Below are 21167 nucleotides of genomic sequence, written 5' to 3'. Positions count from 1 at the left end.
TGCTTGTGTAATTCAAACAACCAAATAAAGGGTTTTTATGGTTAAGATTTTATCATTTTTACTGCTGAAAAGACAAAAAGGACACCCACAGGGGCTATTCTTTTTTTTCTTTATTTTTCTAATTCTTAAAAAGGGATATCTGAAGAGCTATAGAAGAGCTATATTTAGCACTGTTATTAAACTTTAATTAATTGAAGTTACTAGTGATGATCCATTGAAAATGGATCCTGATCATGTTCATTGTTGCTGTGGCTCATTCACTATTGAAACTCCACGTGAGGGACCGACTGTCCCTAGAGCAAGTGGCAAAAGACTTAATGGTTGGTACCCGAGGTCCCAAGTTCGAATCCTAATTGATTCATATTTCCAGCGAAGCTTATTTCTAAATAAAATAAACGAAACAGATAGTGTGCTACCTATTTTTTTAAAAAAAAGAAACTCCACATGAGGGTAGTTTAGCTCTTTTCTAAAATTCTATGCAACTTTGATGCACACAAATTTTTATCCTGGATATGAATACGTGACAGCAATTTAAATGTGGCTGCCGCAAGATGCAGGTCGCATCCCACTATTCCATCAATCAAATTTAAGGCTATGCAAAAGTGTTGGATAATATCTATAATCTCTCAATCAAGAGAAATTATTGTCCCATTAACTTTCCAAAATCGAAATCTAATTTGACAATATGTTATTCATAGCACATAACAAGAGTCTATGTACAAACTATTAAATTTGGAAATTTTGAGAATTTGTCACCTTATTAGTTCTGAAACTATAGGGATAGAGAAAGGATCATTCCAATCCAGTAAGAAGGGCTCAGATTACAATCCTCTATTCAATCTAGGGTACCATGTGTATCTGTACACCGGGTGCACGAAACAATTACTGAACCCATCTCCCCACGAAGGTTGAGATCGAGGTAAAAAAGAGTCCATCTCTCTCCTCCGATCGAGCGTAGCTTCAACAACGTCATGCTCCGAATCGCGCGACACCCCACTCTCCCCCTTCCTCTCCCACCGAAACCCTGGCTCCTTTCACGAAACCCTAATCCCCGATCCTCCCACCTCTCCTCCTCCTCCTCCTCCTCCTCCTCCTCCGCCGCCGCCGAGGACGATGACGACGTGGCGCGGCAGATCACCGTCCTCCTCGGTCGGAGCGCGGGGTGGAGGGCCGTCTGCGCCGCCTCAGACCTCCCCCGCCGCCTCACCCCGGGCGCCGTCTCCGCCGCGCTACTCCGCGGCGGCGCCCTCGACCCCAAGCTCCTCCTCGACTTCTTCTACTGGTCCCTCCCCCTCCTCCCCTCCGCTCCCCTCCCCGACTCCTTCGCCCTCCTCGCGCTCCGCCTCTCCAACTGCGGCCTCTTCGGCCCCGCCAATGGCCTCCTCGAGCGCATGATCAAGTCCCACCCGAACCCCCCCACCGTGCTCAATTCGATCGCCCATCGCTTCTCCCAGCGCGAAGGTAACAATCCTTTGGTGTTCGATGTGCTTATCGATACTTATAAGAAGATGGGCATGCTGAGGGACGCCGCAGAAGTCGTTTTGCTCATGAAAGGCGCGAGCTTCGCGCCGAGCTTGCGGTGTTGCAACGCTCTCTTGAAGGATCTGTTGAGGGCTAATTTGATGGATTTGTTCTGGAAGATTTATGATTTCATGTTGGGAGCGAAATTGGGTCGTGACGTGTACACTTTTAATGCTTTGATCGAAGCTTTTTTTAAGGTCGGGAACACGGATTCGGCCAAAAGGGTCTTCTTTGAGATGGAAAGCAATGGGTGTACTCCGAATGCCGTGACGTATAACACTGTGATTGCTGGGTTTTGTAGAGTCAGAGCTGTAGAGGATGCTTTCAAGTTTAAGAAGGAAATGGTGGAGAGAGGATTTGTTGTGGATAGCTTTACTTACGGCTCGCTGATCAATGGCTTATGCAAAGTTCACAAGTTGGCGGATGCACAGCAACTGCTTGATGAAATGTCTAGCTTAGGCATAAAGCCGGGTATAGTCGTTTATAATACGTTGATTGATGGGTATATGAGAGAAGGCAATGTGGATGAAGCCTCCAAGATAATGGATCAGATGATTGCTTCTGGCGTGCATCGAAACAAATTCACATTCGACAATCTCATTCGTGGAGCAGGCAAGATGGGTAAGATTGATAAGGCCTATGAACTTTTAAAAGAGATGGATAGAATGTGTTACAAGCCGGACACAATGACTTATAATTTGATAATAGAGGGGCATTTTAAAGCTAATAATACGAAAGGGGCATTTCTGTTGCTCGATGAAATGAGTAGACTAAATGTATCACCTAATGTATATACCTACAGTGCGATGATCAATGGGCTTTGCCATTGTGGGGAATCGAGGCAAGCCGATGGTCTTTTAAAGGAGATGGTTTTAAAAGGTTTGGAGCCTAACGTTGTAATTTATGCGGCTCTTATTTCGGGTCATTGTAGGGAAGGTAATTTTTCAGAGGCTTGCCAGATAATAAATAAAATGATTGAGAGAAATATTTCTCCTGATTCATATTGCTATAATTCTCTTATTAGCGGACTTTCTAGGGCTGGAAAAATGGAAGAAGCTAAACATTATTTTGCTAAAATGCAAGAGAGAGGGTTGTCACACACTTCATTCACATACGGGGCCCTTATTCATGGTTACAGTAAAGCTGGGGATATGGAGAAGGCTGACTTTTATTTTCAGGAGATGCTCAGTAAAGGATTAAAACCTAATGATGTTATTTATACGACTCTCCTTGACGGTCACTGCAAATTGAATGACATTGCTAAGGCCAAATCGACACTTCAGTCCATGTTGGCAAGGGGCATCATGCCAGACATCCAAACTTACGGTGTGTTAATTAATAGCCTTTTAAAAAGTGGAAACATTGATCTGGCTTTTAAAACCCTGTCCGAGCTCGAAAATAAAGGCTTAGTTCCTGATGCATATATCTATAGCTCGTTGATCGTTGCGCTTTGCAAGTCGGGTGATGTAGAAAAAGCTTTTGGTCTTCTTGATGAAATGGTGAGCAAAGGTGTAGAGCCAAATATTGTTACTTATAATGCCTTAGTGGATGGTCTTTGCAAATTGGGTGATGTTAAAAGTGCTAGTAATGTTTTCAATAACATTTTAGAGAAAGGGCCGATGCCAAATAGTGTAACATACACTAGTATGATTGATGGAAATTGCAAGAACGGTGATATATGTGAGGCTTTTAGACTATACAATGAGATGATATCAAGAGGGATAGAGGCGGATAAGTTTGTTTATACAGCTCTCATTGGCGGCTGCTCCAGTGTAGGGGACTTTGAGAAGGCTTTAGAGTTGATTGACGTGATGTTAGTAAAAGGGTTCGCAACTGTTGCCACATTCAACACTTTGATTAATGGCTTCTGCAAGCTTGGAAAGCTACAAGAAGCTAGTAAGTTATTAGATCTAATGGTGGAAAAGCAAATACTGCCTAATTTTGCTACCTATTCAACTTTATTTGCGGGATTTGACAGGGCCGAAAAGGTAGACGAAGCATTTCAGTTATTTATTCAGATAGAGGAGAAGAACCTTAGACCGAATGCTGTCATTTATATGTCTGAATTATTTAAAGATATGGTAAATAAAGGCATATTGTCTGATAAAATTACTGATAGAATATTTCAGTTGCATTGCAAAGAAGGAAATGTGGTCGAGGCCTTAAAATTGCGTGAAGCTATTATTGCAGGAGGCACAAAAATTAGCAGTGCAGCATATTTTTTATTGGTGGATGGCCTTTGTAGGATGGGGAACTTACCTGAAGCAATTGAGTTATTTAATGAAATGAAAGAACAAGAAATCAAGCCTGACGATGCACAATGCCTGATGCTACTCCGTCGTCTTTACACAAATGGGTTTATTGATGAATCCGATAAGATTTTGGGAATTTTATTATGCAATAATTGGTTGCAAGAAGGCACTAAATTGAGCGATATGGGAGAGGAGGATCAGGACATTGTGAATGGCGAGTCGGTGATTAAGGTGGAAGGTGTGCTTAAGGCATGATTAGCTGACAAGTTTGATCTGATCTCCAAATCCAGTTATGCAATACCTATGCTGACATGGCACCACACTGCATTGACATTGACATGAAACTTGGTAATGGATCCACAAGAAAAATATCAGATAGAGATTTCGATACAAACAATTTTTCATGTCTCCAACTGGGAGGAGCATCTCTGGAAAACACTTATCAGCTCGTCTAGTCTGCATTCAGGTGCTTTGGTGGAACTTAATAGTGTCATCACTGGCTTTTGTGAAGCAGCAACAAAGTAACGAGGTAAATATCAGTCTTTTGTACTTAGTTGACAATTTTAAATCTAACTTTATATATGAAGCACATTGATAACTTAAACCTTATTGAGGCAATATGATATTGTCTTACTTGAAGATACCAAGTGCTTTACCTTCTTGATGCTTAGCAACCTGATGCAAACTTTCTCTGGAAATTTATGAAATATCCTGTGACGTAAAGACAGTTATTCGCAGAAAGGCCTATCTACTATAGTACGGCTGTACTACTTGTATTCACTCATACAAAACAGAATTTTGACCATCTATGGTGTAATGAGATATCTTGTTCATATTAAATGGCTCTATAGTTAAGTTTGAATTTTACATACTGTTTTTAACTTTTGGTAAGTGAATCGGCAATTGTAGTAATTTTCTTGCATGTGGATATGCAGGCTTTGTTATGAAGCAGTTGAATCAGTGATGGAAGCTTGCAAATACTTGTAGGTTTCGGACGTCCTTCACTTAAATATATGGATGACAACTGGAGAGGGTAATTTGCTAATCTTCTTTGTAATGCTCATTTGAAATAAGAATGAAGATTGCACCGGTCCGATTCTTTTGCTAGTATCGTCAAATATCGTGTTTCATCAGACGTCAACAGTGAGTCTATTTGTTTTAACATTTGCCATCAAAATTACCTATTAAGTGATATTTTGAAAAGATAGTAGTATACGACCTGATTTCTTTGAGCTGATTATGCTAAAAAATTAGTGAACAAGTACAGATTTCACCTAAACTGTATCACAGCTCGAAATGGTGCTTGAACTGTTGCAATTCCGATTTTACTACTTAACCTGTTATCATCAAGTAACAGAATATTCTGTTGAAAACTTAAAATGACCGTTAGCTTCTGATAGAGACACAATAAAATCAAAATAACTGTAAGGTTAGGAAGTAAACTTAGAAATTTTGAAGTTAGTGGACCCATCTCATAATGTGGTCTAGTTCAGTTAAAGGTTTATACATTTACCTAAGAAATTTCGCTTCCAGATTTCATTGGAAAAGAAAATAACAGAAAACTTAAAGAAAAAAATTTGCAGTCTCATGATTTTATAGAAGCTTCTTGCATTGAAATAGCATAAAACATATATCAGTACCTTGTTGCCAATGCGCATAATATAGAACAAATGACTAATGTTTGACGTATCTACGTACTTGGAATTTCAGAAGCATCCGCGAATTTGTTTAGATATGTATCTTTTAAATATGAGGCTTTAGTGCCTCATAATTTGAGTCGCAGCAAATCTTTTTGTTTTCTTCATATATTGTCAATTATTCATCAATCTTCATATATTGGCAGCTATTCTTTGCTTCTCGATATTGACAAACAGTTGCTGTCTCGAGAGCCGAATTCTCCGAAATCATCGAGGGCATTTAAGGTGTTTTTCCCCCCTCTTTACTTTTGCTCATTTTTCCATTTGTATTATCAATGTGAAAATGCTTGGTATTTGTGGCTGAGATTCATGTTCATTGCAACCTTAATTCCTCAATCGAATAATCATTTACTCGGTAGATCTCTCTACTCGATCATATAATGTGGCATACTATTCATACAATGATGATGCTGGTTAAAATTTGAAGGAGAATTTTGGAGTCTTTGAGTCTTTCAGATCATTTGGAAAAAGAGTAATCCCTTTTCCGGAGCAGCATGTCCTTCTTTTTCTTTTTCTTCTTGAAGATGTCAGTAGGCTGCACACATGATGCCCATTCCTGCTTGCAGCAGGATTTTCTTTTTCAGAAGAGCAGTTTCTGGATGAATCACTTTCTACTTGAAGTGCTTGTGAAAAGCCCTTTTTCACATAGAACGCAAACCTCGAATTTTACATATTTGTATAGATACTAGTCTAAAAGTGTTTAACTGATGTACAAATACAGCTTGTCTACGTTCTCTGTCCTTTATCCGGAAAACACGAAGAGCTGCTATCTGCAAACAGAGTACCAGTGCAAAGGATGATCGCTAGGCAGGTCTTGTTTGGGAATGCGTTCTGCACCTGCGAATGCTTTAATGATTCAGAATTGTAAAACAATTCGAAGGCGCTACAAACCTCTGCTCCTCCGACGTTGAAAATGGCAATGAAAGCTGGGTGCTTATCCTGCGGAGATTCAACTGCCATTTTTGCGTCTTTATTTTAAAGTATCGGGTAACTCCGATGCGCCTTTCTATTTTGTGCGACTCTAATAAAGCATCAACGTGATTGCTTTTGGAAAACAAATTTCCAGACCCGGCCTCAGTACAATACTCAGTCTTGTTAACTAATACAGGGAAAACAGGCCGAGTTTAAGCATATCTTATGGACTTGCTCAATAATTGGTAGTGTAGAAATGCGAAAGAAAACGTTAGTAAATGACACAACTCTTGAATATGATGACAAAGCACGTGTGCTACCACACATTTGATCACAATGTTTTTATAAGAAACAGAGATATGAGAAAAGCTGGAAAATTCGGTGCAATTAATATGGCATCTTTTTTGGTCAAACTAGTTACTTCTACAGTCACAAAGGTATATGTACATACACCCTCAATCAAAAGGGCATCTCAATCAATGTTGACCGATTGACAACTTAAAAAGGCTTACGAGATAAACAGACGCAGCGGCGATATACAAATCTCACTAAAAAGCAAACAAAAACAAGTTTAATAAATAAGCAGAAAATCTCACAACACAGGATCCGCAGAACCATAAGCCGGTTTTTAAGCCCCAGAATTAGTAGAAACAGTTAACCTTGTTGAGCACTGCGATAAGCCGTAAGCTTTTCCGACAAGCTAAAAGAACAAGGAGGGCTCATCTGACTAAAAAAAATGAAGCTCAAAGATTTTTAAATTTCTATCTGTTGGGGTCTTCTAATAGAACGAGTATATCTTCATCATCAATCGTTCCAGATTCCACGGCATAACTTAATGGAGTTTTACCATCCAGATCAGCAGCGTGCGGATTAGCTCCCCTGCAAGAAAAAAATGTAGACCATGATCAAAAACTTGTTCTAGGATTTTATTTCCGTATGTCCCTTCAAGATTATCTATTTACATACATAGCCGAGTAAAATTTGGAATCTCATGTATATATCCCTTGAAACTGCAGTTTCTTCGAAAAGTACCTGTAATATAACTTGGGGAGTCCTCAAATTCATAGGGGCATGTTGGTCGTGTTAGGGAGTTTCTGAAAGAGGGGCAATTTTGAACATACAATGGAATATTGCTACGAAATTAGGTTGTTAAAATGACAGTCAACTGATGAATTATAGAGCTAGGTACGATTCGCAAGTTCGGGCGTGCATTCACGTAACAAATATATAGAAAGAAATAGTATTAGATAGGCAATATAGGCAATTTGTACAAACAATACAATAGTAAACTGTTTGCTGTGTTGTAAAACTAAATTACATAAAAAATCAATTGAAAGGAATAAAAGATATGATATGAAGTTCTATAGGATAATGGCAAACCATTATTCACAACCAAGTTAAATGCAACAAGAAAGATGAAGAAATTGAGAAACAAGAAAGATTGAAGAAACTAAGTGATTGCTTGGAATTGTTTGTGCTTTTATTTTTAACTATGTTTTCCTGAAGCTCAATATGGTTAAAGGCAGGGCTAATTTCTCTTAAATTTTGATTCTGTTGTGTATTTTGTAACTCTACATTTATGAGTTTTGTTTGAGAAAGAAAAAGAAAATGTGTTGACTTTTTTATATTTATTTTCTGAACGAAGATAGTGTTTGCACAGTCAGCAACAATTTGAAATAGTTCATTTCATTTCAAGGTTGACTTTGCCCTTTAGCCATTTAGAAGTCGAGCGAAAAGGAAAACAGAACATAAACAATGCCAACAGTTCAATACACAACAGCATATGACATCATCTCAGTAGAACTGAAACAAAAATAAATGCATAATTACAGGACAAACGGAAGTACCTCGCAAGTAGTAGCTTAGCAAGCAAATGTCTGCCTTTGAGAACAGAGTGATGAAGCGGAGTCCTCCCCTCTGAGTCAGTAGCATTTACATTGGCACCATATTGTAATAGGAGCTCCACCATGCCCATATCTGCAGTTCTACATGCAAGATGGAGCAGCGAGAAACCCTCGAAGCATTCATCCAACTCACCCACATCACTGAAGGACTCATCAATCAAACAACTAGAACTTCGAGCCAGTGAAGCAGTTGCTTCGTCTTGTAGAATTGCTTTTGAGAGAGTCAAAGAAATGCTGGACGATGGACGTTCATATAAGAGGTTTACATCAGCATCCGAAGCAACTATGAGCTTGTATACCGATTTCTTGTCATTGGCACACACACTCTCCCACATCTGCTGTGCTATTGAAAAGTTATTTTGGTTTGGCTTCTCTTTGCAGACAAAGTCCTTTTCTGCATACTGGAATAAGAGAAAAAAATTGAACTTCAGTATCACATCCATGAATAGCCAGGAAAATTGTTATTAAAATTAGCCTCCCACATTCCAAGGTGATAAAGAGAGAAGCCCTTTCCCACATGCAAAAGAAAAAGAATGCACATTAAAAAAAAAAAAAAAGCAAAAATGGGACATTTTATTGTTCTTGCAACTTTAAACTACTTTCGAACTTTTTGGACCAAACGACACCACCACATCCTAAAATTGTGCATAATCGTCCTACAATGGAGGGGCAATTTGGCCCTAAAAGATGAAAACTGAGCTCTTTGAAAGAAGTTTATATAAAAATAAAATAAAAGAAAATCGCATATCCTCCAATAGAAAGAATAGATGGTATATAGCAAGAATGAGAAGCAACTTGATTAATGACCAGTGAAATATGATAAACAAACTACAGAAAATATACAGCTGTAAATAAATTATCATTTTCACTACCTTTGCTTGAATAAACTTCTCCTTCACTGTAATAGGATCCGAGTGTTTGGGCTTGCTGATTTTTCTGTTCTGTTGCTTATTCTCAAGTTTACACGCCCTGCGACACATGAAAATTTACAAGTTTCTTTACAGTCATCCTTTCAAAGATGTTACATGGCACAATTTGCCAAATGAGGATTCTATACATTATTTATATAATTCTATTATTTTGTTACATTTCAGATTATTTTACTTGATATTTAATTACTTATATCTCATCGATCTTAGTCTCAAACTCTCAATATATGATCATATAAAGTTTGAATGGAGTTTTTAACTAAATGGAATATTTCTTAAGCTTAACTGTTATAGTTAACCATGTTATTCGAATTTAGCAGATTGGCCCAATGGAAAGAATAATGATAAGAACATGTACCTAGGAGTTTCGTCGCATATCTTATCAATTGATGCTGGTAACAAATCCTCCCAGATGGAGTTGGCGAATGTATTACCTAGAGATTGAAACAGATTGATTACAGAAGGCTCCCAAACTCTGACATCCAGTGTCAGAGATCTTACCTGGCAAAGAAGAATAAAAAAGCATATGTAAACAGGAACAAAACTTGTCAAGAATAATCAGCGACCATCCAACTAAAAACCTGACCAAATGTACAATTTCAAACTAGAAAAATGAATTAGACTTTGCATAGACGACCCCGGCCATGGCACAAACACTAAGGGCATGTTTGGTTCACCTATTTTAGATTATGGAATCGGAATGGAATTCATTGATTCCGATAGTTGCCGTTTGTTTTATAGGAATCGAATTCCAATTTCCATTCCACTCCGGAATGGGAATGGCCAAATCCATTTATGATCCAATCCGGCTTCGAATCCCGGATTGGCTCATTCCAAAATAAACTATTTAAAATTCTCTTTCATCAACACCTACCTTCTCTTCCTTCATCACTTTCCTCACTCTTAATCAAAACCCTCTCTCAAAAATTTAAAATTTTCATTCTGATTTCCATTCCAATAATGAACCAAACATTTTTGGATGATTCGTCATTCCATTTTCCATTCCAAAACAATCCAATTTCATTTTCCATTCCTATTCCAATCATGAACCAAACATGCCCTAAATGTCTTTTAAGATATGTAGGCAAATACCAACTTAGCAGAGATTTTCACAACTCCACATGTATATATGCAAAACCCAATACTTTGTATACCAGAAAAGAACATAACTTATTTGGTGGTGGGGACTGTAAGGTATGTGTACATTTCCTCATACTATCCCCCCCTTATACAATCTACTGTAAGGAGCTCCTTATAGTAGTCACATTCTAGAAAGAGAGGAAAAATTAATAAAAAAGAAAAGAGAGAATCATACTCGATGATATGATTAAGGAGTGAATGTATTAGTACCTTCGAAATGTGAACACCAAGGTTGCGATGAACCCCGGAGCACTCAATGCACACAAGAACCCCAAGATTTAATGAAGCCCAGTCAGGTTCAGAAGCACAACAATCAGCACAAGTGTCATTTCCACTTACTTTTCTTAGCAAGTCAATTGGTTTCTCTTGTCTTGAATTTATCCTGTGCTGTTGCGAGCCTCTAAGAGAACGCTCAAGATGCCCACTTCCACAACTCTTTTCCAGTGTCAGTTCATCGATCGCGGAATGATCGAGATCAGATGAACTACCGAATGAACTGCTCTCGCTGCAGGCATAGTGATGGCCACTACCCTTAGAGCTGGCAAGAAGGTGCTGAAAATAAATGTGTTGGCATCCGTTGAGTAGACTTCAGTAAATATGAGAAAATTGTTTATACAAGATGTGTTGCCAAAACTGACCTTTTCAGGAGACTGACAGCTCAGCAATGAAGCAATAACGCCGGTTATTTTTTCGATCCAATCCATCTGGTCTGTAGCACTTTCTGCCTGCACAAATGAAAGATTATCAGGGACTAAGTTAACTGGCCCATAAAAATTAATTAGATATTGTGAATTGGGCACAAATCTTTATCAGTTATGTATAGACTGCCAGAGCTTTTAAAATAAAATATCCATGCATCCTAGCTTTATCACTAAGAAGAACAAACTTATAGGGATTAAACTGTTAAATTGAAACCTAGACGTAAGTAAAATCAAAACCAAGCTTTAGGGTCTAAATTCTCAAATAATACAAAAAGACACTTTGGGATGCATAAATATGTATACCACAACAACCTTAGATATGGATACTGCAATATACTTTTAAAGTGAAGTTGAAAATTGAGATGCATAATTTAGCAAGCAGAACCATAAGTCAAAATTTGTCCTATTTAAGTAACAGAAATTAAAAATTAACTGTTTATGAACTTATGATCCTTACCTGAAGAGTGTAATTCTTTGTTGGTGAAATAATCCTGAAGCAGAACCTCAGATCCGACTGATCTTCATCAACTTTTATAGTTGCTGTAAGCAAATTTACAGTATGACGTGCAACTGATTTATCATCATTTGCACCATGATTGTGTGGAGAAAACAATCGGCCCAGCAATCCAGAACTATGTTCAGAGGAATTATGGCCTTTTAGAGTAGAGTGACTCCCAGCCTAATAAAGGCATTTTTAAAATTAGACAAAAAGGAAGAATTGAAGATGGAGGCGCAGCATGATTAATTGAAATTGTGAAGTTAATATTCTTTCAGTGATTTTATTCATTACAGGGAACATACAGATGGCTTGCTATATTGCTTGCGATAGTAGTACAACATCCCCCGACTATCAAGGACAAAAAATCTTCTCTTCCAATCACCTCTTAAATTTGATGAACGCTTTGAAAGATAACCTTGTCGGATGGTTTGAACCTGCAATTTAAAGGAATGAGGCCATCTTTTTAATGCAACAAAACTGGATAAGAAATCTTTTTTAAGTAATTTACAAATTGAAGATTTTTAACATCCACAACTTCTGAAGTTTTTCATATTAAAATCACAAGTTAATCTTTTTGATAAATGTGTGTATCATCCCCTTACTATCCTGATAATGCGCGTCAGGCTCCGCACTTTTCACTTCAAAACTTCAGTTCCTGAACTTTCTACTACATTGCAGTCCCTGAAAGCATGAGATGGATGAAGGGCCAGAGTGGTCATGGTGCATAAATGTACAATGCACCAGGTGCGCACAATAATTTTTCCACCAAGTTTCACACAATAATGTTGACTCTCTAAGGGAGGGACAAAAGTGAAATGATTTTGAAGTTAGGGATCTCGAATGTCCAACTTGATAGTTTGAGGACCAAAATAAAGCATGACCAAAAGTTCAGGGACTAGCAGTGCAACTTACCAATTGCAATATAATGAGACAGTCAGTGAAGTGTTTTAGCAACAATTCAGGGAATAAGTTGCAATACAGGATAGTACACGGACTATGCATACATTTTAACCCATTTTCTGAGGTGAAGTAGAGAGATACGGGAAAAATAAGCCACCTTTCCTTTTGAAGCCGACTGCATCACTGCCTCTATCATTTTGTGAGAACTTCTACCAATAGCTTGTATACCATCACCATTAGGAGAATCATGTGACCCATTTGAAGGCCGCCTACTTTCTAGATCAATCTGTCTTTTGAACTCTTGCATTCTCTCTGTGAGAGCAGCCTGCTCATAGTTAGACCGTTCTCTCGATTGCTGTGCATATGCCAGAACCTTCAACACGGTAATTAAAGATACACTTATACTTCATGTTTTAGATAATAAACATTCTGAGTCAGGAGGCCTATGTAAGGGAATCAAACAAGATAAATCAGGTAGCCAGGAGACATTGTATAGAAAATGAAATGAGGGAAAGTCAACGTCATGGCAAGATATATGTGATATATGAAGATAAAGAATGATTTAAAGAATAACAAACAGAAAAAAGTTCTGTATTACAACATATAAAACATTTAAATGAACAGATGTACAAAGGATATGGAATGTAAATTACTACGAACCATATTTGCTGTTTTGAGGTTTCGCAAGATTCATATATGTTTTGAGGTTTCGCAAGATTCATATGTAAACACTCACAATGATGTGACAGACAAAAATTTGGGAGAGAAAACTCCATGGCTCAGCCCTTCTATAGTTCACTATCCTATAGTATCCTGTAGTTCAAAATGTAACACTCAGCTACCCAGTATTTGTTCTAATTGTCTGCAAGGACCTGCTGTTAACACACCATATGAGGTGGTCACACAACATTCACGCATTTCATTGAAACGCTATTATGGCGAGAAATTACAGAAACCCTCCCAGTGTATAGCCTAATTTCACCTTATCACCATGTGGTTCAACTTGTAGCTGGTTCAACTTGTAGCACGTTCGTGCCCTCTCTAACAGCGTGTTAACAACAGGTTTGACAGACAATTGGAACAGCAACCACAGGTTTGCGAAGTGCTAAATTTTAACTATAGATAATAAAGTGCAATCACCCTGTAGTACAGGGAGCTTTTTGAACTTTGTCCTACAGTTATTAGCCATAATACCAAATAATAAAATTTTAATACAAGCATCAAATTCATGTCAGTTCGTAACTTTTGACTATAAAAACGGCTTTAACCACAAGAAACAAGAAAGCTCAATAAGGACTTGTAACTACTACTGAAATAAGAGATTATCTATATAAAATATAACAAAACCTGGTGGATATATGGCTCCATCTGGTGCAGCAGCTCAAAACCCTGAATGAAACCACAAATGATAGTCTCAAAAAAACAGTATAACTATAGAGAGGAACAACAAAAAGGCAGAAAATTCCATCAATTCACGTCACCTGTTTGAAGTAACGAAGATGAGCATCCATTGTTCCACTAACAGCCTCCAAAAATTCAAATCTCTTCTTTGCCTCAATGTTTGAAAGAGCAGTAACCTAGAAATTGGAATGGGCATCATCATATCGAGAAAGAGCAATGAGACATACATACATATGGAGGAAAAAAAGAACTATTGCATATAAGAATCAAAGACTTCACTTACCAGATCAAAACGAGCCTGCTCAAATGACGATCTAGCACTGTGGAGTTCCTGTATCATGCCAGTAAGTGCAATTAAGTCATTTCCTCAACCATTGTAGAAAACAGACAGAATTTAAAAGATGTGAACAACACATCCTGTCATGTTATCTATTAATTATCATCCCTAGACAGAAAGGCTTTTAAGTTATTACTTCCTCCAGGACAGTTGTTACATCCACTTTTGTGCCTTTCCTCAACGATAGATACTTCTCACGAGCCTGTTGCACAAAAAAGATCATGATAAAGTTAACACCACATGCGACCTCCATTTAGTCCTTATCGCAATTCATTTTGATAAAATCTAGATATGCAAGATATAAAGTAGCTAACAACTGGAAATTCCACAGTGGAACCATTTCAATGACAACTAGAAAAGCTTAGTGAGCACTGAGCACTGGCCAAAGAGCACATACATGCAACATGAAATCCTAAAGCTAACTTAACAATATGACGTACCGGCGGGGCTCAAAACACTATTGCAGAATATGTCAGAATTTGTTACAATAAGTTTGTTGCACCAAAGATCAAGTGACTTAGCAAAAATAACATAATTTGCTGAAATGACATTCATAGCAGATTAAACCTAATTTGCTAGTTACTGTATTGTGCCAGCTGAAGTTGCAGAATATCTATGATGAGAAAACACCTTGGAAATATAAAACGGCAACCCAATAAAACTGACCTGGTCATAGTGAATGCTAGCCTTGTCAAAGCGCTTGCGTATATCCTGCAACAATATTATACAATGCATAATACTACATTACAATTTTTAACAGCAAAAGGAAAGGAGGGAAAAAAAAAAAGAAGAGGATATCCTAATAACAGAAAATAACAAGTGCACCTTAATATCATGCAAATCTATGTCTACAAATTCCAGCAGTCTGTCATTTAGCACGTGCTCAATCTGTAAGACAAAAAAGTAAATGAAGCTTGCAAAATAAAGAAAAGGATATACAGGCATTTTATTTAATAGAAATGAGAACAACAGAAAGGAAAGTAGATTTATGTTTTCTAATGATAGGTTTACTCAAATTTGCTGGGGTCGTCTCAACTTCGAAATTTTGACAGAACAGACAGATTCTTGAAATAAAAATGCTTTGTCCTGATGATTGCCAAAATACTTGAGGTTTCAACCTTCGCTGAGGGTGTGTTTGTTTTGATGTAAAAGTAGGTTGAAAATAATTTTTTGATCGAAAAATGATTTGCGGATGTTTGATTCAATGTAAAAAATTTTTTGCGGAAAACACTTACATATTTTCGGTTTCCGCGAGGGAGTGGCAGAAAACGAAAACGAAGCTGCAAAAATACGCGGCTCACATACGCTGCTCACAGCGGTAGTTTTACGTGGTCCATGAGGTGAAGTAGCCTCGTGGACCGTCTGAGAGGGAGGAGGGAGGTCCACGGTGGACCTCTCTCATTATATATACATATTTATTTATTTCTAAATATATAAATATTTATTTGTCATAAATATATATTTATTTATTTTATATAATATTTATTTATTATATATAATATTTACTTTTGTATATAGATATTATTATATATTATATTATTCATAAATATATAATTATTTATTATAATATATAACTAGGGGGCCGGCTACTATACTATTATGAGTACGATCGCCCTTGTACTCATAAGTTGTTTTCGATGATAGAGCTTCCGAATCGACGATCCACACCGTTAAACATTATTTACAACATTTAAAACTTCTAGAAATCAAATTTTATAATTTTTCGATATCATTTACCTTACGATCAAGAGGTCACAAATTTAACAATTTTTAACGGCCGGTATGGGATACTTGCTAGTTTAACAGTATAAATGAATCGGAATTTGTTGAATTTTTTATAGAAAATTCTATTCACTACATAGATAAAGATCAATAACTCCGATCTTGAATTGAAGGATCCGATCATCCTTTTTTAGGACGTCGTTCGATTTTGACCACTCATTTTATGCCCACTTGATGGACTTTATTATGATTTCAAAAATTTACGAAATTTATTTTCTAGAAGTTTCAAATACTCTAGATCATATTTAACGGAGTGGATCATCGATTCGGAAGCTCCATTATTGAAAACAACTTATGAGCACGAGGGCTCCAATACTCATAATAGTATAGTAGCCATGGCCATATAACTAGTATATATTATATTATATGCTTATTATATAATATAATTTTGAATGTTTAATTTAGAAATATAAATTAATAATATATATAGTATAATAATTGTTATATATAAATAATATATATAATAAAAATATAATAAAATAGTTTTTCATCCATTTTTTTTTTCCTACGAAACCAAACAAATACGGCTGGAAAACTAAATTTTTTTTCCAACAAACCAAAAACCAAAGAGCATAAAACTCTTTTTCCTCCGAAATTTTTTTTCACTAAAACCAATTTTTCACAATTTTATGCAGAACCAAACAGCCCCTGTGTTGGTGTTAAAATGCCAAAAATAAATAAACTCATAGAATGAAGTGAGCACTAAACAGCTAAAAGTGTCGTAATTAATTACTACAAGTATTCAGCTTGTTAGTCACAATAAATTTTGGTAATGACATTTAACATTATGCTTTCCAATTCAATTCTTAGTTCCAACTTCTAACATATTCTAACGGTCTAACCACTAAAAAGAGGGAATAATTGACTTATTAGGATATTGAACCAGGCATAAAGAATTATACACAAACTATGTTGAATACTTGAATTTAATATATGTAGTAGTGCAAACCTTTTCTCCTTTTTTTTAATGGTCACATATCAAGGTAAAAATTATACTCCATTTATTTACCTCCAAAGAGTATACTTCAAAGAGCATGTCATTATCACTGCACATTGGCACATTGCAACCGTGATTATTGCCAGGTAGCAAGAAAGTAAAATGTTTCATATTGTAGCATATGGAGAAATCAAAGTCTGATGATGTAGAAAGTTAGCGTCATGGGTTATCACATAGACGAAAAGAGACGTGAAGAAAATAGCCATCATTGCACAATACTTCAATTTACATTAGCTCAAACACATAAACAAAGTTTCTGGTTACAAATAACTCAAAGTGAAAAAAAAAAAAAAAAATCCAGTAACTTTTTCTCAAACCACATGAAAAGCATGGCACTCTACCTGGGACCGCAGGACTTCTTTATATGTTCCTATTTCTCTCAAGGCAATTGTAAACTTGGTCATAACAGGTCCTACAAAAGGTATAACCATGTAGTAAGCAACATATTCATATATCTACAGTTCCCGCACGAGTATTTTGTTAAATAAGGCTAGCTTGAAATAAAATACCATAACGAGGATGATTAACATTCCCAAGGTGCGTGACTGAGAGCCAACTAATGGACTATTATTCTATTCTTCCAATCAATTCCTATATATGATGGTACAATAATAATTGAATTCTATGAAATATATCTCTCAAAAAAAATAATTCTATGAAATATGTACCATTATAAAGCACTTATTTTCATCCTGTTCAAAAAGGCTTCTAAAATAGCAGTCCATAAGGCTCAGAGTAGAAACTTGAGAGAGAACCATACTCAATACTATGTAAAATAGAGGTAAATGCTAAAAAAAAAAAAAGAAAGGAAAATTAATTAATCCAACACAAACACATGAAAGCTTTGATGCATCATACTATCGCAGGTTAACTACAAATTTGATCTCTGAAATTTGACTTAGATTTTAGTTTTATCATCAAAGTTTCAATTGCAAAAATGTAGCCCTTAAGTTTCATTTTGAGTTCATCCTCAGAACAATTTTGACAAGTAATCACTACAATTTGACCCCAATTTCAATTCATGCTTTAAATTTCAATTTTAGCATAGCAAAGTTTAATGATGACACTGAATCTGCTAATGAGGCACTCATCAAGACTGTAAAGTACCATAAAGGCTTAGTTGTTATGCAGAAACCTTTAGGGATTAAATTGTTAGAATTGAAAATATGAGGACTAAAATGTTGAAATTGAAAATTAGATGTGTAAGTTGTTACACAGAATGAACTTCAGGGACTTAACTGTTCTAACTGAAAATATGAGGACTAAATTGAAGCAGCATTCTAACTTCAAAGGGTAAATTTGTAATTAACCTATTGCCTTAAACAAGTTTCCCACAAGTTCAAGAGGGAAGAACTGATAAACAGAAGTGACGAAACAAAGTGCAACCACAAAATAGCAAAAATATGCTCATCATCAGTGTGTGCAATCAATAGAGCACTAACCTCCAAAAGCAACACTAATGGGGTCATTGTGCCCTCCTCCAAATGCCTCTAGAGCACTTGCAAAAGCAATATCCCCATCATATCCCTCACCAAGTCCTTCCCTGCAAATCAAGAGCAAGCACTATCTTTTATGGTACACAGCCAAAAACAGATGAATACACTAGGACTCGTTTTTATATGTGTACAAAAATCGTAAATATATAAATATTAAAATGGTAGTAGAAAAGGAAAAGGTGAAACTACTAGATAATGCTAATATTTGAAAGTTATTTAGCCACATACCTACATAGACCTCCGCCATTTAGAGAAAAAATGGTGCCTTCTAATATCTTATTTCGTAAATTATCAGAAATTTATTAAGAAGCTATAGGAAGAAAATTAACTGTGTTTATTGCATGTTTCAAATTGAATCTGAAAAGAACTTATCTTGAATAAAATAATAATTATGACACTCGATGAAACTGAAACTTTTCAGCAGTGACATTTTTCTCTGCTGAAAACCTCACAGTTTGTTCAAAGAAATCAGATTGTTATAAAATTTTCAGAATAGCAAAGTTGCCAAATATATAAGCTTGGACTCTTAAAGACATAATATCGTATGCAATGGTAGCACAATTTTGTCAATATACAAATATAGATTCTCATGCCAAAGGCTTTTCAGAATGACAAGCATGAAGAGCCCCATAGTAAGTTGCAAAGGAACAAATATCATGACTTACGTGTACTTGCGACTGCCTTTGTAAAACTTTAAACATCTTTCTCGTAGTGACTCAGCACTTTCTTCAAGTGATTGAATCTGCTTCAAAGAAGAGACAACCCAATCAATATTTTTTGCAGAAAGAGACAAACCTGTATTTCTTTGACCTTTGTCCAAGTAGAGTTATTAAATTACACCACGAGCATTTTGCGACAATCATATTAGAGTAACATATACAGATAGTAAGAGAATGACATAGAGAATTTAATCAAACAATGCAAAAGGACCAATTTACCATTCAAGATAACCAAGGAAAACCCGAAAACGAACATTACAAATCACATGATCCAATAATCATAATAAAACACACAAGTATAGTTAAAACATGGACAACATAGAGATAAGCACCAAGCTCCTCACATTGCACATTTGCACCACAAAGCAACAAGTTCTCGAGATCATAATAAATAACACCACTGACCTTAATCGCACCTAGCTACTAGTAGCCAACAATGCATAAAGTAACAACTTGATCTGCGATAAATGACTTAAATCACCTCTTAATTGATGCAATACATCAGATGGACTAGTTTAACAATGTAACCACAAAAATGTACTAAAAAGAAGCTTCTTTTATCCATAATCGCAATCAAAGCAAGCTATTCACCATTATAAAAGCTAAAAGCCAAAGATCTGATGAGTTTAGAGGTTCTCACCTGTTTCCGAAACATTGGAGAGTCATCCAGCTTAGAGAGATACATGGTAAAGCTGCGATTTCTCCCTCTTTTTCACACCCAATCCTCATCAAAGCTCAAAAACCCTACCTAACCTCTCAGAAATCATGAAACGAAGCTCCGACGGATCGAAATAGTCGTGAAAAGCACGTATTTTCTAACTCCTCGGCTCTGATCGTCTATGGGGCCGATTCTCTCGCTCTCACTTAAGCAATGTTCATCGAGATTCTACATACACCTCCATCTAAGCTATAAAAATGTCCAAAAAAATCGAGAAAACTGGTGGCAAAAGGCGAGTTGGTGCGATTAAAGAGGGGGGATCGGGATTAATCGAATGGAATTTGGGGAATCGAAGGGATTCGAATAGGTGATGAAGCCACAGTCGCAGGAGAGAGAGGGACAAAAAGGAAAGGGAGGGGAAAAGGAAAAGGGGAGGGAGAAGGAGGTGGAATTGGAGAAAAATAGAAAAAGAAAAAATAAAAAAAAGGTAAAAATGCATGCAGGGCCCACAAGTTTAGGATATTTTGAAATTATCTCAAAACTTTTCTTTCGGGATCCCTCATCTTTCAAACAATCTGATTCATATCAATATAACAAGATTTTTTTAAAAAAATAAATATAATAAAATTTCTTAAATTTAAAAATTTTTATTACTTTTTCAGTTAGTATAAATGTTGATTTTGAATAAAATTTCTAATTTAGATGACTAAATTAAGGTAAAAATGTATCGAAGCCCCCTTAACTGTAGACCATTGCAACACAACTCCCTCAATTCTTTTATTAAGTTAGAAGTCTCTCAATTTTTAATTTTCTAAAATTGAAGTGATTTTAGAAAAATAAATTAAAAAATATTATTAGATTTATTAATAATTGTATTAAGTTTAGTGGTTTCAAATTTTTTTTAGACAAAACTAGAATATATTTAGTACATACAACAAAATTTTTCACAAAACTAATAAAAACAACTCAAATTAAAATAATAATAATAATAATAATAGTTAATTAAGAGGTGTCAAAAAAAAAAAGACATCATTGAAAGGACCATTTTAAAAATTGCAAATAGTTGAAGTAGTCGCCGTACATTTTAAGGACCATCCAGCGGTTGTGAACCGCTGAATCGAACGGTCCCAATTGGAGGACCACACCGAAAACAAAAAGAATCGTTCTCTTTTTGTTCTAGTTTCTTTGCACCGAGAACCCGACGCTGTTACGCGCGCACAATTCGTTCCAAAAAACCTGCTTGAAAAAAAGCCAAATGCAATGATAAAATCGATATATAGTGAACAATCTACCATTCCCAATTCCTCTTCTCTTCTGTCTCT

General features: G+C 36.2%; 2 protein-coding genes across 3 annotated transcripts; one reads left to right on the top strand and one right to left on the bottom strand.

The window, feature by feature from the left end:
• LOC109713715 (pentatricopeptide repeat-containing protein At5g61990, mitochondrial) lies at nt 807–6601 on the top strand. 2 transcript variants are annotated; one of them, XM_020237904.1, is made up of 4 exons: nt 807–4302; nt 4709–4806; nt 5617–5695; nt 6192–6601. In XM_020237904.1, the coding sequence occupies exon 1, from the start codon at nt 972–974 to the stop codon at nt 4026–4028; it is 3057 nt and encodes a 1018-aa protein (XP_020093493.1). In that variant the 5' UTR covers nt 807–971; the 3' UTR covers nt 4029–4302; nt 4709–4806; nt 5617–5695; nt 6192–6601. The 2 variants fall into 2 exon arrangements, with proteins under 2 accessions (XP_020093493.1, XP_020093484.1); XM_020237895.1 differs by lacking the exon at nt 6192–6601 and having other exon boundaries at nt 5617–5902.
• LOC109713734 (ADP-ribosylation factor GTPase-activating protein AGD3-like) lies at nt 6760–20296 on the bottom strand. Its single transcript, XM_020237914.1, has 19 exons — nt 19828–20296; nt 19134–19210; nt 18415–18515; nt 17314–17384; nt 15019–15081; nt 14860–14904; nt 14330–14395; nt 14140–14187; nt 13937–14032; nt 13803–13844; nt 12613–12828; nt 11858–11989; nt 11514–11735; nt 10994–11080; nt 10566–10907; nt 9574–9716; nt 9159–9255; nt 8230–8687; nt 6760–7261 (listed from the first exon to the last, which is right to left on the bottom strand). The coding sequence occupies exons 1-19, from the start codon at nt 19870–19872 to the stop codon at nt 7144–7146; spliced, it is 2469 nt and encodes an 822-aa protein (XP_020093503.1). The 5' UTR covers nt 19873–20296; the 3' UTR covers nt 6760–7143.

Source organism: Ananas comosus, linkage group 1 (assembly GCF_001540865.1).
Source record: "Ananas comosus cultivar F153 linkage group 1, ASM154086v1, whole genome shotgun sequence".
In the NCBI taxonomy this organism is placed as follows: Eukaryota; Viridiplantae; Streptophyta; class Magnoliopsida; order Poales; family Bromeliaceae; genus Ananas; species Ananas comosus.
Note: the sequence above shows the minus strand (reverse complement) of the source record. Positions and strands in the feature narration are given on the sequence as shown.

Excerpts from the sequence above, each read along its gene's own strand:
- LOC109713715 (XM_020237904.1), top strand. The coding sequence starts at position 972 with ATGCTCCGAATCGCGCGACACCCCACTCTCCCCCTTCCTCTCCCACCG.
- LOC109713734 (XM_020237914.1), bottom strand. The coding sequence starts at position 19,872 with ATGTATCTCTCTAAGCTGGATGACTCTCCAATGTTTCGGAAACAG. Across the intron at positions 14,188-14,329 it reads TAACAACTGTCCTGGAGGAA|GAACTCCACAGTGCTAGATC; the intron begins GTAATAACTTAA and ends GGCATGATACAG. Across the intron at positions 11,736-11,857 it reads AGCAATATAGCAAGCCATCT|GCTGGGAGTCACTCTACTCT; the intron begins GTATGTTCCCTG and ends TGCCTTTATTAG.